The sequence below is a fragment of the Gopherus evgoodei genome, chromosome 10, assembly GCF_007399415.2.
Source record: "Gopherus evgoodei ecotype Sinaloan lineage chromosome 10, rGopEvg1_v1.p, whole genome shotgun sequence".
NCBI lineage: Eukaryota > Metazoa > Chordata > Testudines > Testudinidae > Gopherus > Gopherus evgoodei.
Genome location: NC_044331.1, coordinates 5,058,684 through 5,076,879, shown reverse-complemented (window position 1 = coordinate 5,076,879; position 18,196 = coordinate 5,058,684). Strand labels below are relative to the sequence as shown.

The 18,196-nt window shown below is 40.1% G+C and overlaps 1 protein-coding gene and 1 long non-coding RNA gene across 2 annotated transcripts in view; one reads left to right on the top strand and one right to left on the bottom strand.

Annotated features, from left to right (window-relative positions):
* The first annotated feature begins 707 nt into the window (after positions 1 to 707).
* Positions 708 to 3,257, top strand: LOC115658336. The gene is made up of 2 exons (XR_004002242.1): positions 708 to 1,787; positions 2,121 to 3,257. It is a non-coding gene; the product is annotated as an uncharacterized LOC115658336 (long non-coding RNA).
* Positions 3,255 to 18,196, bottom strand: part of AAGAB (alpha and gamma adaptin binding protein) — a 27,204-nt gene continuing 12,262 nt past the window's right edge. The window contains exons 5-10 of the mRNA XM_030577062.1: positions 15,374 to 15,457; positions 9,696 to 9,778; positions 8,636 to 8,729; positions 6,858 to 6,962; positions 6,161 to 6,210; positions 3,255 to 5,568 (exon numbers count right to left, since the gene is read on the bottom strand). Coding sequence (XP_030432922.1) covers positions 5,491 to 5,568; positions 6,161 to 6,210; positions 6,858 to 6,962; positions 8,636 to 8,729; positions 9,696 to 9,778; positions 15,374 to 15,457 — 494 coding nt within the window. The 3' untranslated portion in view covers positions 3,255 to 5,490. The remainder of the gene's footprint in view (positions 5,569 to 6,160; positions 6,211 to 6,857; positions 6,963 to 8,635; positions 8,730 to 9,695; positions 9,779 to 15,373; positions 15,458 to 18,196) is intronic.

Here is an 18,196-nt window from a genome sequence, read left to right as displayed (position 1 = left end):
AATCATTTTCATGGCTCTTCTTTGAAACCTCTCCAATTTACAAACAGCATTCTTGAATTGTGTACACCAGAACTGGATGCAGTATTGTCCAGATGGCTGTTCCCTTCCCATTAGCTGAGGGGCAGCAGCTCAGCGATGTGTGAAGCAAAGCTCTGTTGTGTAAGACTTCAAGAGGGGAGGTGTTATAGGCAGTAAAAGGATATTTCCTTCCCTCTATGCTCTTAACCAACCTGAAGAATTCACTGCCACATTTGCGAGGCTAAGAACTTAGTAAGATTTAAAAAAAAGAATAATCCATTATAACAGTATAACGTTTAGTTACTTTGGAAAGAATGGGTAAGGAATAAATGCTCAGGGTTTAGAGGGACCTATCACTGATGGCCCAAGGCTTGGAAGAAACTTCCCTTTTGCCTCAAAAATGCCATGTATAATTAGTTTTAATTTGAAATACACTTCTCTGTTGTTCTTTGCAAGTAGCACCTTTCCCCCTGAGAATTCTCAGCACTGGGCTGAAGCAAAATGAGTAATGCTTTCTTTTACCTTGATCTGGAATCATCATGTTGACACCACAGTCCTGCCATCCTCATGATTTCTCAGGGTTGGTGGTTTTAGATTCATAGACTCTAGGACTGGAAGGGACCTTGAGAGGTCATCGAGTCCAGTTCCCTGCCCTGCAGGACCAAATACTGTCTAGATCATCTCTGATAGACATTTATCTAATCTACTCTTAAGTATCTCCAGAGATGGAAATTCCACAACCTCCCTAGGCTAACAAACAATGCTATTTAATCATGAATTTTGGCAATTTAATTTCTCTGATAAATTTACATCTGTAATAAGCTAGGGATTAGTTAAGGCACTGATTTGCTTTTTACATAGCATTCCAACCTGAATGGGATATAGAACAGCATTAGATTCTCTGTGGACTGTAAGAAGTACAAACTGTTCCATATAAAGAACAGTGTCAATTTAGGAAGTCTCCCAAGTGCGTTTTACGAATTGTAAAAACATTGTCAAGCCAGAAGATGCATTTCAAGTAGATGCAGACATACTGCTCTGAAAAGGCCAATCAGCATATGATCGCTTTAGGGTTTTTTTCAAAGACTGGATAACAAATACTGCCAAACCTGAGCTCATAAGTACGCCTGGGTTATGTTTAGAATAGATGCAGAATGGTATTTGACAACTGAACCCATCTGTGTAATGCACACTCACCTTTTTTAACCGACTTTAGCAAATCTCAATTGTGGATCAAAAACGCAAGGGCCAATTTCAGATGGAAGCCGGGCGAGTGACGCTAGTCAAGAGATGCAAATGTCTCCATTTATTTATACCCAGTATAAATGACAAGGTGACTTTTTTCTAACGGAATGAAGTCTCAAGTTTTTGGAAGTTGTAAAGCTTGCATTTTTGAATCACACAAAACTAAAGCGAATGGATGAAATTAAAGTTAGTTCCACTGCTTTCATTTTACAAAATGTAACGGGTAATCCAGGAGTTCCACAACATTTTTCTGTAATGTGGTTTGTTTTAATGAGATTACATTTGGATGGACTAGCTGCTCTGGAATTTGGGAACATGTTCAACAGCTGCATCCATGGTAGAACAATATTGTGGTAATGTTTCTGTACCATTTGCTTTCTAGAGTGAAGTTTGTCCTTTCAGTGAGAAGTGACATCTCCCGCTCTACTTTTGTTCGTTACTTCCCCTACTCCCATCTGCTCAGTTATTCTCCACTGAAGTCAGCCAGAATTGTATGACCAGCCAATCCTCCATGGAGCAGTAGGGTAAATTAGAAGTAGCAACACAGAAAATGTGTAAATTGATGGATCTCTGAAAGTGTCTCTCTTTATAATATGTCTTCTCGTATTGTATGGGGTAGTAGCAGCTACACCATATTAAAAACTAATTATTGGTGTCTTGTGGAAGCCCGTTTGCTTTGCTAAAATCCTCACCTGAATTTTCTTGATTGCAGAGGTGGGGGGGGCAGGGGGGTTTGGAATGTTCATCTTAATCCTTTTTAGTGTTAAAGTTTTCTGTTTACCACCAAACCCACCCCTTTACACACATACTTGCAAAGATTGTAACGAAGTAACTTACACTTTCAATTTTAATTGCAGCTTCGGGGCTTTTCTTTGGGATCCTTCAAGACACTATCTCCGAAGTACTTTACTATTTCTGGCAACCCAGCTGCTATTTGACAGTATACAGCAATACTACACTACTGCTTAAGGTCCCAGTTCAGCAAAGTACTTAAGCATGTGCCTAACTTTAAACATGTGAGTAGTCCCTCCAAAGTCAAGTGTTTAAGTCAGGAGTGAGGTACACTTGTCCAATTGAAATTGCAAAGGGAGTTTTTGGTAGCCAACACCTTGACCAATAGCAGTTAAGTAGAGTACCAAAGGGCCTGATCGAAAGCTCCATGGAGCCAATAGGATGCCAGTTTTCCAAGGGCTAAGGAAAGTTCACCTGTTGCAAGCCATGTCCCTACTTAATTACTAACATAAGAGTAAAATGGATTATTTCCAAACTGTTACCAATGTATTTAAATAGCATTTTAATCAGCCCATGCCCATGTTTACAATGTTTACACATTAAAGAAAACCCTAAACAGAGGATACAGCAGCTTTTCATTTTGCTTTTCCACTAACACTTGTTTTATGTATTTCTAAAACCTCTACTATCATGGTAAGAAATATTGCAGCCAAAAATGGGGAAAAACACCACACACATTTTTAATCTAAAAAAATACAATTCAATAATCTGAGGTGCTGAATTTAATTCCAATCTTATTTTCTAGCCACAACAGCTAGTTTGACTCATGAATAGATTTTTGTTTAAAGTGCAGCTGCTGGGATACGAATTTACAGCACTCCGCTGTTTCAAAGCGCTCTGACGTGCTAACACACTGGGGCAAGTGTTAGAACCAGTGGATACGAATGGCAATTACAGTGGCTAGACCACTAGTGCTAGTGGGAGCACGTGCTGTGCTCCTTTCCCCGTACGGTGCTGACAATCCTGGCTAGTCACTGCTGTTCTAGAGTCCTGGTATTTTCCTGACCAAATACTGCCAATCGTATCAATTTGTGCTGGTCTTTTAAAGACTTCTCACCCCTCCCCCCTCATCTCCCTCCCATTTAACAGTGTGTGTGTGGGGGGGGGGTTTCGGTTGGATTGGTGCACTCATTCCCTGCATCCCTTGGGTTCATACTGGTGTATATTGCTTCAGCTGCCAGCACTTTAAAAAAAAAAAAAAAGTCAAGATCTTAAATTACTGCCAGAGGTATAATGTGAATCTGCTTCATAAAGCATTCAAATAAATGATGCTCTTTAGTGTATTTAAATGAGTCTTCTCTACTCTTTTGCCATGTGTCTCCCCACCACATGACCAAATATTTAGCAAAGGGTAAAGTCTCTGCCTTCCAGGAAGCAAGGAGGCATGAAAGACTATCGCTCAATATAATTTAACTCCATGATCTCTTCCTCAAAGCTCTTTCTACATGGAGAAGAGGACAGAACAGGATGAGATGGAAAAGAACAGAACACGAAAGCTGTTTCAGAGAGTTGTCTCAAAGCCATTCAGTTTGGTTTCCAGCGCTGTTGACTGGGAGGATGGTTCTGAGGAGAGAGCAGTGCCTCCCTACCCCTCGTCTGAGTATAAGGAATCAGATCCATCCCTGCAGCCTTTCACTTTAGACTCTTGCCTGAGGATATCTGAGACTTTCCCATGGCTCCTGCAAAGTCAGTTGAAGGAGAAACACACAAATGACTGGACACCAAGGCAGGAGGCAGTGAAAGGTCTCTCCATACAAAGAGACTGCCATTCAAAAAGGTCCACTTTGCTGTGATGGGACCACAAGTTGCAAGTCCTTACAGTTGAGCCTCAACTACTATCAAAGCAGCATTAGGTGCTATTAATCATGGCTTTACAATTCAGTTTTGACTTGTGGCTTAGAGTGTTCCTGTCACCCTGTTTCATCTTCATTTGATCCTAACTCTTCTTCAAAAGAACAGACCAAGTTCTGTGGATGCGAAAGACCCTATTGTCATGGGGCGTCCAGAAATTCAGCTTTTATAGATGCATTTATGGAGTTTCACTGAAAGTATAGGCTCAAGAATCCCTAAAATTTATTTACACTGAGGCTCAAGGATCAGAAAAGTAAAAGCTCTTCATCTTTTCAAAGTAAAAAAGATTGTCTTGACATTGACTATTTTCAGGGGGGCAAGGGAACGTGCTTAGAGAATGCAGGTGGTTGCACATGATAAGCCAGAGGAGCATTAGAAAAGCCTTGGCTCTTGTGCTGAATAGTTGCAAGACTGCTGGTTGCATCATCTAAAGTGGCTTCTCTTCTGCTGAAGTTATCATGGAATGACATTTTATGGGCCACTGTTTTAAGGTAGGTCCCACCTCCTTTCACTGAATCCTTATCTGCTCTCTGTTGAGGGTTGGTTATGTTTGATGAGAAAAGTACTCAATTGGTAACTTGCATTTCCTTTACCTTCTTACCCCGCATCCCCCACCTTCTTCCTTTCAGATTTCTTGTCTTCATAGTGATTATCTCAATGGTGCCTGATATGCTCATACGCTAAATGTATCTCCAATCAGTCTTTGCTTCCTAATGTCCAGGGAGGAAAAGAGACACTCAGACTGAGCATCTACACTGAGGGGAGGGGAAGAGCAATGCTTTGCTAAGTACACTCATTGTTAATCTACTATACTTTTTCTAGCAGTGAATACCACTACAAAGCAATACTCCTCCCACTTGCTGGTGGTCTAAGACGTTCTAGTTTCCCGGTTAAATACAGGAGCCTAAGGCTGTAAGGCACGTCATGTGACAATTTAGTGTTGCTGAGGGGACGGCTTTTATTAGGCATTTAGGATAAAATTCACCAGCAGTAGGCCTGTGCCCTTCCCTAGGCCATTTTTAACATTGATGGCAATCAGTTAACAGGACTAATCCTGGGGCCTTCCTCCACCATCGCTCAATAGAGTGCGATTCAGCAGTTCTCTCTTCATGCCTCATACAAGTCTGGTTCCTTTAAGCCAGTAAATTAGTTCTACACAAAAACTTTAGACCAATCCAGGCCTCAAAGCTTGAGCTCAGATTCAAGTATGGATTTGACAATCCCATCGAAAAAATACAACTGATAGTGATAGTTTTTTAAAAACTCAAAGGAAACAACAAAAATGGTTATTTGGAAAAAATAAACTGGTCTGCTACTTACGGTAAAGATGGTGCACACTGACTTTAAAAGTATAGCCAGACACAGAGAGAGAATACAGGCAGGAGAACAAACACAATCTAATGCCATTTCAGGTGTTATGGAATGTGTTACTTTCAATGATAAGCAAGGAGGATCACTTAACATTTTTAAGCAAACCAAGTCCACTGGCAGCTTCAGCAAAAAATGAGTGAGTTGTTTGTAGGAAATGTCCAGCATTACTTTTAGGATATTGCATCAGCTCTCCTACAAACAGCTACAGCTAATTTAGTTTTCTTCATCTGAGGAGAGGCCTTCAATCTCATCTCGGTCTCCTCCGATTGCCATCCAGAATGCTTTGGCCACCTGTGGGTCAAAGGTAGCAAAACAAGCTCAAGACACTTGAAGTTTGTGCTATATGCTGATAAATGTAAAGTGAGCAGGAGTTAAACACAGTCGCAACAGCTATATACAGTACTCCTAGCTGAAATGTTATTGTCTTTCTCCAGCTAAAATCCCAACAAAATGGATGTGACAATTTAGAAGGCTTTAGAATCTCTGCAAGATAAAATCGGTTTGTGAAATTTATCATTAAGGCCTGATCTAATTCCTGCTGAAGTCAATGAGCATTTTCCATTGACTTCAATGGGAGCTGGTTCAAGCCTTCAGTTGTTCTACTGCATGATTTCTGAAGTTCTGATAACTGTAACCCTTCCTCAACTTTAAAATTCCATATTGTTGCTGTTTTCCTGGGAGATCAGCAGCAGGCCCATTCACAAGATTTAATCATTTGTATTCTGTTTGGAAAATGCTCTATATTTATAGAGCTGCAGCAGCAGATATATTTTTCTATTTATGAAATAGTCATTCCTTGCTTAAAATCCTGAAAGGTAGCTGCTGTTTAGAAAGAGCTCGAATTACATGTCTGGCGAATATATGTTTTTGTTTCAGACCTCACCTTCTCTGCATGTAGTTTTCTCTGTTCATGGGGCAATGTTGCTGCCTTTTCTGTAGAGAAAAGAAGAGTAATGTTAGATTGTCTCCCTCAAGGGTTAGCAGAGTCACTGAGCATTGAGAGAGACAGAGATGGCCTACTGCAGTGCTCCAGAAGGATTGGAAAGCCATTTCTGAACTACTGCAAAATCATGGGAAGGGAGGAAGTGGAGACTTTAGCAAGGATTTCCAAAATTCAACTATACTAGAAATTCAGTGGTTCTAAGTATTTTGGATCTCACCTCTCAAACATTTCTAAACCTCGAGATTAGTATGAAGTTCTAGATTTTTTAAAAATGAAATAATTCTTGTTGTGGAATTGTTTATAGAAGATTGTGGAGTACAAGATCATGATAGAAAGCTAGGGCAGAATGTTGGTGAGCTACTCCGGTGGGACCTACTTAGGTGTTCTTAAAAACAAAGCACTATTTACCTACAATGATAAGAGTTTTATTGACAAAGGACTATTGCTTTCAAGATCAATACTAGTTAAGACGAAAAGGAAAGTACAGCAGATCAAAGTGTTCAAGATTTCACCCACTAGAAGAATAACTTTCAAGACGTTCAGATGGACACAATGAAGTTCCCAAATCTGCTAACTGGCTTTTTTAATATAACTGTTGGGTTACTGATGGTGTGCTCTTCATTTACAGGTACAGTACCTTTCATTTCTTTCAGCTTTGAAAATAGTCTTTCAAAATTCTCCAGGTCTCCCTCTCCTGTGGTAAGACTGGCTAGCTCTTGAATATCCATATCTAACATGGGATCTGAAATAAGCATATTCAAGTTGAAATAAGTCAGACTGTTCCTGCTGGCTAGCATGTTAGTTTGATAAATTGCTGGATGATATTAAAAGTAATATATGGAGTACTAGTGAGACTCCTGGCTCCCTTTGCAACGTGATGGATAAAAGGTTTGAATTTTCCATTGGTTCATGTCATTAATTACTAGGTTACTCAGTTTTGACATGACACACATTACAAAGTGTTTTGAACTTTATCAGATTTTAAGAACATGGTTTAAAATTGCTATAAATATGTCAGAATGTAAGATGTTTTCTTGTTGCTCTTAACACTATCTGCCTTAGAAATGGCTGGGGATCATTACAAATTGAAGTGCTGACTTGGTTTTTGCCTAAACATCACCATCAATCCCCAAAAGTCTAGGAGTTGGACAATCTCTGTTAAGCACTCAATACCAGGCAGTTTAGAAGTTTTCATATTAGTCCCCTCTAATACATCCCAGCTCCTGGCCCAACAAGTTAAATACTGTATGTTGGAAGCTAGGGACTTTTCTTATATTTCTACTCTCAATGTTATGAACAGGGAACAATTTAAATCTCGGTCTTAACCCGAAAAGTATTTTTTTTAAATTTTGTTTCCATACTGTAAAAGAACTAAGCCTATAACCTCTTTCCATCAGAAGCAGAGGTATTCTCTGTGTTCTCTTCCAGTGATCTGAAGAGCAGTTTGGGATGAGGCTGATAGCTACTCTGAGATGAGTGTAGTGTTGCTTCCTCTCACAACTTGATGGTGATAGTCTTGTGATGGTTCGAGATTCTCTTAAAGCACCAGCTCCTGTAGTCATACAGGAGGATCCCAGCTTTCATTTTAAAAAATGCTTCTAGCCCTCATGGTTGTGGAGAAAGACTTGAATGCTTTCAGTTGGCAGTACTGTGAGTGGAACCTCTTTCTTAAATTCTGAGGGAATCTGTTCCTTGCAGGGTTGGGCCTTGATTTCTCAAAAAGGGGCCATGATTTTGATGAGAGAGGTAGTTAGTTTCTAGGGGCTCTGGCACCCCTGACCCCAGTTATGCTATTATCTTTGGGGAGAGGATGGGGATGCCCAGGAACCATTAGCCTTCTGTCACTATCCAGCGTAGAGGTGCACATATAACTGCAAGTGCATGTTGTTCATGTCAATTTTTTTTTTAAATAGAGAATACATACATGTGCTAAAATCTTTGATCTAAAGGTAGGAAATGTAGACTGCTGCCAGCAGTTAAGGCTAAGGACATGTAGAAAAAAGATGAGGCATAGATTTGTGTACTGTCTCTTTAAAGCAAGATTCTGCCACAAACAAGCTGGAAACAAAAGGGGAAATTGCTTATCTGTAATTCCACTTCTCTGAAGAGTTTTTTTACACTCAGTTCCTGCTCTTGGTCTTCTGCTTAAAAGTCTCAAGAGCAGGGATCTAGTCAACATGGTATCTTTAGAGAAGTACTATTAATACAGTTTCTAACTGGAGACTTTTTGGATACTGGTTAATCTACGGGCCAGAGGGCTAAGCCACAAACTCATCCAGTTGTAATGAGTAATGGCTCTCTTCCCACACAGTTTTCTTTGGGAATGTTCCTTTTTTGTACACATCATGGTTCAGTTTCTATCTCACCCCACAAAGCTCATCAGAATTTTGTTTACTAAGGAAAGGAAGAACTTACCTACAATGCTGTCAATCTGCAAGTTGTTTGTGCTAGCTACATCTCCTCTGTTGTCTAAATGAGATTCTGCTCTGTCCACTGCTGGTGGATGGGGCTGTCAGGGAAACTACCAGTTATTACTATAACCAAGACAAAACAGCTCTCTCTATTCCAGTTCAAACATTCAGGAAGCCAACAGGAGTTCAGAGAGTAAGACATTTATGAAAGTCTAACGAGTGTTTAGAAGAAGCATTCTTGATCTTCTTACTCACATTTAAAAAAAAAAATCTCAGCTGAGTGAAAGACTTAAAGCTACAGATCAAATGTAGCTGCAGTGTGGCAACACCAAGAATTAAATTGCTTTGTGTTTTCCCGTGAAAGCTTAAGCCTTTTCAAGGGATTGTTTTATATGTATCTTAAAATGCAAGTTTTTCAGGATAGAGCACCTATCTTGTGTAGTTTTACTCATCCAAAGTGCTGTACAGAACTGTGGATGTATGTCCTGCCACCATGGTACACATTTTCCTGAGCTATAACATTCCTGCAGGCAACTTACGGCTTTTGAAAAATAACCTCTCAAACCATAGCTCTAATCTGGCACAAACACTACTCCCAGACATAAATGAAAAAACCCAGCATCTTGACGAGAGTTTTGTATAACTTTTCCTTGGCTCCAGCCTGCTGTCTGAGGGAAAGCATTTACACAAATGTCAGAGAGCTTATGACCAACACCCACATTGAAAATTCAACCAAGTTTCACCAGGGAAAGTTACAGAGCTCCCAGGAACTGTGCTGTGCAACAGTTCACAGTCATGAGCTGATAGCTATGCAGTTACTAAGGGCATTAATCTTACAGGTAATCTTGAGAAAAATGCAGGCTGCAAGTTTTCAGGCCTCATAACATTTACGCAGGGTATTTCCTTTAACACTGCATTTAGAAAGGACTTGAAGTGGCCCCTGAGGGAGACGAAAATGAAGGTGGAAGACAAAGGGTGTAACCACACTGTGTGACAGGGAGGAGGCAGGGCAAGGAGGAAAAACACTGATTTTAAAGAAGTGAGAAATAAGAAGTACTGTTTACTTTTGTATCTTGGTTCTCTTCTGAACCAATACTGCAGTTTGCACCTGCTAGCGTACTGAGAAGGCCAAAGCCCTGATTCCTGTCTGAAGAAAAATAAGTGTTAGTTTAATAGAAAATGCAACACTATTCCCAATGAGCAATTCACCAGATAACATGAAGTCTATTAGAGGGAATACCTAAAAAAATCATGAGCTAAACATATGCCAGTATCGTTTTAAAAAAAATTAAATACCTAGAATATGCTGATTTAAAATAAGGTTGGGGCCTACCCCAGCAATCTCCTTGAGCCTGCCAACACTGACGCACATGCTTAACTTCACGCACAGGAGCAGTCCCATTGTTTGCAGGACCGAGTCCAAAACCACTGATATGGCAGCATTATTTTTAAGCGGTAAAATCAGTGACAAGAGAGTGGGGGACAAGGGTTGTGGGAGATGTTAAAAAGTGAGAGCGTGATTGGATATTGTAGGTCCTAGTCTCTAAATAACAAATTAAAGGTGATTGGAGCTTGGATTCTGCCAGACACTCTCCCAGTCCAAGTGAAACTCAGTTTGGCATTATTTTCAAAACACAGCAGGAGTGTACACTAGTTGTTAACTAGGGTAGTGGAGTGTGTTTCATGTACCGCAGGCACCATCAATGGACATGAATGTTTGTTATTCCGCAAAGGAAATGCCACAATAACTTTTGTTTATATACAGCTCTATCCTCTAAATCTGACACACTTTAATAGCATGAACAATAGTTCTAAATAATTTATGCAGGATTCATGTAAGGGTCAATCGGGCACAGTACAATGTTTACTCGGACTCTCTGATGTTCTAGACACTCCATTTTTATGAACACATTGCATATTTTAACACTTTTTTAAAAATCTTACCAAGGCAGCAACTTGAAGCTAAAACTAGTTCATTACCCTCCCCTCTCTGACCTCTAGCATAATGGGTTTTTAAAGCTGCTAAGTATTACTAAGCAGAGACAAATCTAAACACAATCAACACTAAGTGTTAGGACAAATATTTTTGCAGGGCTGGTACTGACATAAGTATTTATAATTATTTGCATGCCGGATATAGTGGACTCAGAGGACTTACTTAAAGTATTTTCTTAATAAGAGGGCTTAGTCAACTGAAAAGTTAGAAGAACATAATATTCTGCTTATACTTCAAAACACAAGATTTCATGTCAGGAAAAAAAAATTTTTCTTAAAAGAAATCTGCTCTACATTAACATTGCACTAATGACTTAACTCTAGACTCCAGCTTGGATGATGTAATTTTTATACACATTCCAATTCAATTTGTAGTTTATACAATATTTCATTTTTTTAAACCCAAAATCATCTGCTATCTGGAAAACATGTAAAAATCCCTCAAATAATTGCAGAGACCTCCTTTCCTCTTTAATATAGTTTGTCATTGTGTGCTTGTGTTTAGTGCATGATTTTTTAAAGTTAGCTTTAGCCTTTTACCAAGTATTTGTTTTAACTGGCTCTACTGTGTACAGTTTTATTGATGAAACAGGTTACTTGCCAGAGGCTCAGGGAAGAAGTGAATCAGTCTAGCTGACTGGATCACCTTCTTGTAGCCGAAGGTTTTTAAGACTGAAAGCATCTGAAGTATGCCAACTAAATTAGCATGAGCTGAAGTGATAATATATTGGAATCCACAGCCCAACACAGAGAGTTTTGAAAAGTTTCTGTAGGCAGCAGAAAAGCTGTCTTTTTTGGAGGAGTGGTAAAAACTAAAGATTATTAGGCAGTCTGAGTCATCTGAAAGTAGGTTGGACATTACAGTCAGTCAGTAGTAGAGAGAACATTCCTGCATGTGAAGGGGCATGGATTTTGTGATTAATAGTGTAGGTCTTGGTGGCTTCCCATGTGTATAATTAGAGCTCATGTTATATAGAGAAATGACACCAGGTTTGCCCCCTCTTCTGCAAGCTTGTCTGGAACCTGGTATACTGGTTTGAAAGTACTGCCCCATACAGCAGTGATCTCAGAGAGAAACAGCTCCCTTCTCACAATCTGTGAGTAGGAAGATACAGACCTTGGCGTTGCAGTTACATCTTTGAGAAGTCTCCTTACAAGATTATTTTATCTTCTGGATACAGCTCAGGAACAGGGGGAAGCATTATACAGTATTCTTCCTATGAACCAGGACCCAAAAATTAGCTAAATCCCTCCCTCAGAAATAACTGGCATAATTTATGGTTCCCTTAGGTTATTGGCTACAGATTCTTCAAAGCTTCACAAATGCCAAAGTTTGCAACAGCTCTGAAGTGCAAGCTCTGTGTTCAGAGCAACATTTTGAGCACCACACTTGCTTATTTGACAACCAGGGTATGTTTACTACATTGGTATCCATTGAAACATTCTCCCCCACCCTCACCCACAGCTGTTGTGGCCATATCCAGCTGAAGATTATATTAACTTTACACCTTTGACTACCTCACCTGCACTCTGCCTGCATATCTTGCTCTACAACTGCAGAATGAACATACTACACTGTTGAGCAGCTTTTAAACAGCTTTCTCCTCCATGTCAAGATGTGGAATTTGTCCCCAAAACTCTGATCTGAGGTTCAGAATAGGTAATAATTAGTCCTAGATCAGAGAGGTAGATTGACAATCCTTATCTTGGGTATGAATGCTAAAAATGCCTGCTTTGTCCCATTGGAAATTGGCAGTCAGCATTTGTTCAAACAATCAGGCTTACATACCTCACTACATCCGGCAGAGAAGGGGTTAACTCCCTGCAAAAAGGAGAAAACTAGTTAGCTGGCCTCACCCCAGTGAACCTGCTCAGTCTCCACCTGGGCTCATTGGAGCAAGTACTTAAGCAGGAAAGGAAGTCAGCTGGAGGAGTCCTTGGCATAGAAACAGCAAATATCCGGTTCCTCTTCCCCCATTGTAAGGGGCTAGCAGAGCCAGTCACTTCCTCAGCCTAGTCCTGAACATCAAAGACTAGGGACTGTTTTATTTATATCAAAGAACTTTGCCCCTCCTAATCCATGGAGGTGACAGAGCCATCTGACTCCTGAGACCAAACCTAGCTAAGGACCTGCTTTACCCCTGCCAGAGGATGGAACTCCTTGCACAGCCTCTCAGATAAGCCTATTTATTTTCCTTTTGTTTTGCATTTCCCTTCACTGAAGTACCTCAAGCTACACCGGCGACAGTTCACAGTTACAAGACTTTATTCACAAAACAGGTATTTTAGTACACTAGGGTTGAATGGTTACAATTCAGCCATGTTATACTGAAATGCCCATTTTGCTCTAAATCTTGCTCTATTATAGAGAGCTGTACTGCCTTATTTAGGAGATGGGTATGGAAGAAGCATCAAACATGTTCTTAGTGGAGAGAGAGAAAAGGCTCCTGTAGGCTCTTCAAAGTTTTTCTACCCCCTATTGTAACTGGAACTGTTGGAGAAATGAAAGCATGTATATATTCCAACAGTCATTTTAATATATTCATTCTTTATAAAGCCATTAAGAATCCAGTCTCCCATTCTTTAAAAAAGTTTCTTACAAATGTACAAAACAACTAAATCTTCTGATTTTAAAGTAAGACAACTACATGAAATAGCTATTTGTGATGTAGCCTTGATGGCCGATCCTAGTTTAGAAGGTATGGTATGTTAGGATGATAGAAGAAATCCTTAGTATTATGCAATCACTTCCTGTAAAACCCCCTCACATGAAAGGTAAGAAGCAAGGTGAGGCGTCAGCCAGCAGTGAAGCTAAAATTTTATTTCTGCTGCAGCCAGTTTTAAGGATCAGGAGGAAGTTGAAAACAAAGGATTGTTACAGGTTGTACAATGTTTTATTTAGGCAAACTGAGTTCTGTCATGCCCCTTTGAAAGTACACTGAAGCTGCAAGAAAGTCAAATGTAGTTCATTTCCTGACAAGTTTGTAGTACTGTCCCTCAATGCTACGTATTATTGCATAGTGGAAACTTGCAATCTGGATTCTCCAGAAGTTTGACCTTTACAAAATACACTGGTGATGTATGGGAACTCCCCCCCCTACAATTCAGCATATGACTGAGTCCTGCTCTTTGGTAATATAACATCTGTCAAATGCAGGATGTAAAACCAGGAAACAAGCTGTCAAAATAAATAAGTCTGTCTTCTACTCTAATGAAATAATTTAGACCATCTCAGGATGGCTATTGGTTTTACCCCACTCACAGCTATATACAGTTGGAACCCTTTTTGAAATCTCATTCTGACTTAATGCGACAGAGTCACCAGGTTAATTTAAAAAAAAATCAATGTCAAGTTTAGTACTTAGTCATGTTCTACTGGAAAAACATTACCATTAGGTAATTGGTTATAGGAACTAGCAAAGACCTTTTAATGCTCTGTCACTGTGTGGGGTGGGGGAAGGAGCCCAGGTACTAGAGAAATATATGTAAGAGAGGTGACTTGAAAAGCAACAGATGATAATGTGAATAACCTTTTGGTAAAGGAAAAACACTTGTCTTTAATTGAATATTTTCCTAATAGTACTCTTCCAGGTGGGTAGTTTTTACAAGCACAGTAGGAGGTCACAAAGGGGAAGGGTGATTTTTGTGCAATAGTGAATGGAAAGGCAAGTGTTCCACAAGAATCCAGCTTCCTACATTTTCTCAGATAGCCTATGCACTTGCAAGGGCAACTGAAGGGTTCTTTGTCTGAAAAGATGGTTGTACCTATACTGCAAAAGTTAAGTAGGCTAGGCCAGCACTTCTCCTCCCCTTTAACGAGCCCAAGCCTAAGTGGATATTTCCACAATCTGACAGTCTCTACTTGATGGCCTCGTGCCTGGGGAGATGATTTTTACATGTTTTCTCCTGTTCTCAAGTACTTCTATGTAACCAGACAAGGACTCTGAAGCTTCCATTGCTCACAAATGGAGAGCTTTGTATATTTTCATGCCCAAGTCATCTTGTGAAGGGTGACTAGCAGTAGTACACTAACTTAGTCTCCACTACAGCCTTCTGGAATACAAGGTACAGGATGGAATATGTCTGGGCACTGCTTTTACCAGTAGCTGAGACAGCAGAAATATAGGGTAGTGCTATTATGCTCCTACTTTGGGGAGGGAGGTTAATGTTCAGTTCCATGAAGTTGGACACATGAAATTAATTCCTCAGAAAATCAAATCTCTTCCTTCAACCCTATTTTAGCCACTATTTTAAAAGATTAAGAACAATTGATCTGTGGCTCAGTCTGAGGCAATATACTCATGATAGGCAAGTGCACTGAACTAGAGGTACCTTCATTTCAAGTTTTAGAGTCAGAACTGACCAGAGGCAGGCTGCTTCACTGCCAGAGCTTTGGTTGAGTGAACTTTTAATTTCATTTGACCCTGAATTATCTCTCTTACCAAAGACCGACAAGGAATGCTTGAATACAACCCCTTACAACATAACAGTTCTGAGTATAGCAGGAATGCTGTGAGAGACTCAAAATTTACCTTTAGGGCAAGACCTGGAAAAGATTGCTGGACAGCCAGCCCCAAAAGCACTCAGAAGGAGCTCTGTTTTTATCTACCATTTCGCAAGCGTTGATCTAGTACTTCCACTTTAAAAGCCTGCTGAACTTAAAACTCTAGCTGTAAGAACTGAAAACTACTGGCATGAACTTATCCAGAATTACAGCTTTACACCAGAGAAAACCTTGGTTACATACCACTCTTCATTACTACATTAGACCAGACATTGGCGTTCAAGGCTTGTACGATTCGTTTCACTCCTGTGGACTCTGGAAAGTCATCTAAACAAAAGACAAAGCCCATGTAATTCCTATCAAAGTGATTCTGAACCCTAACATGCACGATAGTAGAAAACTAAACTGGGGAAAGGGTCATATGGTGCATCAACAGTAGAAATGGAACAGAGAGCAGCCCTCTGTCCCAGATTCCAAATATTAGAGCTTGCAACCCAACCCAAAGGGTCCCGACTACCAGTGTCAGGGCTTTGTCAGGTTAGAAAACAATCCAACTCTCTCCAGGTCAGGACAGGGAGGCTCTGATCACTTCTCCCTGCCCGTCGGGCCCATCACTGCACTGAGTGACAGGTCCTGTGATTTGTTAGCAAACTCACTCTGCAGTGCACACAGAGCAGCAAGACAGCAGCTGGCAAAAGTAAGGCACTCAGCGGCTGCTGCTGCGCAGAACCCATGGGTAGGAAATGGCTGGAGACTGACTGCGCAGGAAGACGGGCTGTGGGAAGCCCTCACTAAGCTGAGCTGTAAGGAAAAGGCAGCAGTGGTGCTGACAGGTTCAGGGAGAAGGGTTGGGTTTGAAAAGACTCAGCCCTCTCAGGATTAGGTTAGGCTTTAGAAGTAGGCCTGACAGACCTCTTCTAATCACTGGAAAAATTTCTTACGGACTTAACCACTGAATACTTATCAGCTGTGCATGTGAGTGCTTGTCCTATGCTGCCAAGCCGACTGGTACTGAAAGTGAAGGGATGTAAAAAGTAACCTGCTAAGGGAAAAACATTTGTCCCTTTTTGCCTCTGATACCCTACATTTTTGCCAGGTTTTGTAATTTTTTTTATACATTGCTTGATGTCTTCTGTGGGTCTAAGCAACATTCATTGAGCTCTCTCAGCCTTAAAATGAAGGGTTGGAGATGCTGAATATTTAACAAATTTCCCTTGCATATTTCTGAGACATCTGAGTTACAGGTATGTGTGCTACGAAGTGAAACACTAGGAAATGAAATTGTCTCCTCATAGCGAAGCTGGTGTCACAGTATTGCTGTCTGTTCTGCTCTTGATAGAAAAAACTGCTAGAATTATGACAAGTCCTGAATGTACAAAGCAATCCACCCCTCATCCCTCTAACAATTTGATCTTTATATACCATAAAATAGCCAAAAAGGAGGTAACCCCCCTTTTTTTTCCTCTGCAGTTCACTATTGAAATAGACCACTGAATAGGGCAGAGATGTTTGGCCAGCTGACCATTTCCTGTTCATAAAATGTCCATGCTCTAGTATTTAAAAGCTCTAGGACACACAGTATAAGAAGTCTGATTAAATTTTGATTAATTGGAATAGGATTATAGGAAAAGCCTAAAATTACTTCTCTCTGGACACTAAAGCCAGTTGCTCCTAAGTTCCTATAACTTGACAGCTATTTTTATTATTTCAGTTTGCTTATTGCGAGCATCTGACAGCACTTTGTATAGTCAGTTTCACCATTTCCTTGGATTAGTCAGTTTCCTCTGTTTGTGGAGGTCTCTCACAAAGCAAAAGAGGGGAGAGAAACATTTTAGGATTGGAAAATATGACTGCAAAAAAACAACAAAAACCATGAACATTTGTGGGATGACTCAGGGGCAGGTCTAGGAAGTGACATTACCTTTAACGCCATTTAAAAAATAGATTTCAAGGTGCCAGTGACCCTTGGGTATAAAATACAAACAAAAAGCCAAAGAGCGGGGTCTCTCAGGAAACAAAGCATCGGAGTGATTGTCATGAGGCTGAATTAATAGTTCCTGCTCTTATTACACAAAATAGCTGACTGATCTTGTAGTCACAATGAGCGCTCCAAGTCAACTGGAGCAGCTCCTTTGGTAATTTTTAACAGATCTTGGCACTATTTCTGTGCTGCATCCATTTTATATTCCTGTTTAAGCATTTCATGCAACAGGTTTACAGGGGAAACAAGTTACTCATTAGAATGTATTTCCGTCAATGTCTGAGCCACTGTGATTCAGTATGTTAACGTTAGAAAGGTATGAGAGCTAGAGTTTATGTATCATCACTCAAAAACTAACATCCTGGCTGATTATTAATATTGCTTATTTTATTTGCATCTAAAAAAGTGAGTCATACTTTAAAAAGGCGGCACATTTTAAAAGAAATTTCCATTGAAAGAAAGCATTAGTAACTTTAAAGTAAACTCTACTCTGAAAAGTGATTAAAAATGATACCATGGGGTTTCATAATTGTCTCCCAGTAACTTCTGTATCAATTGAGCTCAGTTTACAAGTCAAAACAAGCTATTTTCCCTAACTGCCAGGCCTGCAAACTCAAACTGATCTAAAAGACGAGTTGGGTTCTTTCCTTCTCGTACAGCACCAGTAATGAAGGCTCTGTGAAATACAGACCCTTGTAACTTTCTGCATAGAGATTCTGCGGGTGAAATTAAGCTCTCCTTGATAGTTGTGCATTCACACGACATTCAGTGTATTTGAACTGACATAAATAGTAGTGAATAACTGATGTTCGGGAATACAGCTGACTGTGTTGGCTCTATTGAAGCAGTAAATGCTTTCCTTTTCTCAACACACAGCAGATCTGCATCAGGAGGTGCCAGAACTCAACCACAAGAGCAGAACATATCACATTTGTCGTCACAGATGTCAACATGACACAACCGGTTTTGCTTCATGGGTTTTAATTTTGAACACATGGCCGCACAAGTGATTCTGGAACTGGTTTGTTTCCTGCATGACCGCGCACACACACACCTCTCTCAAAACAAAAACTAAAAACATGTTT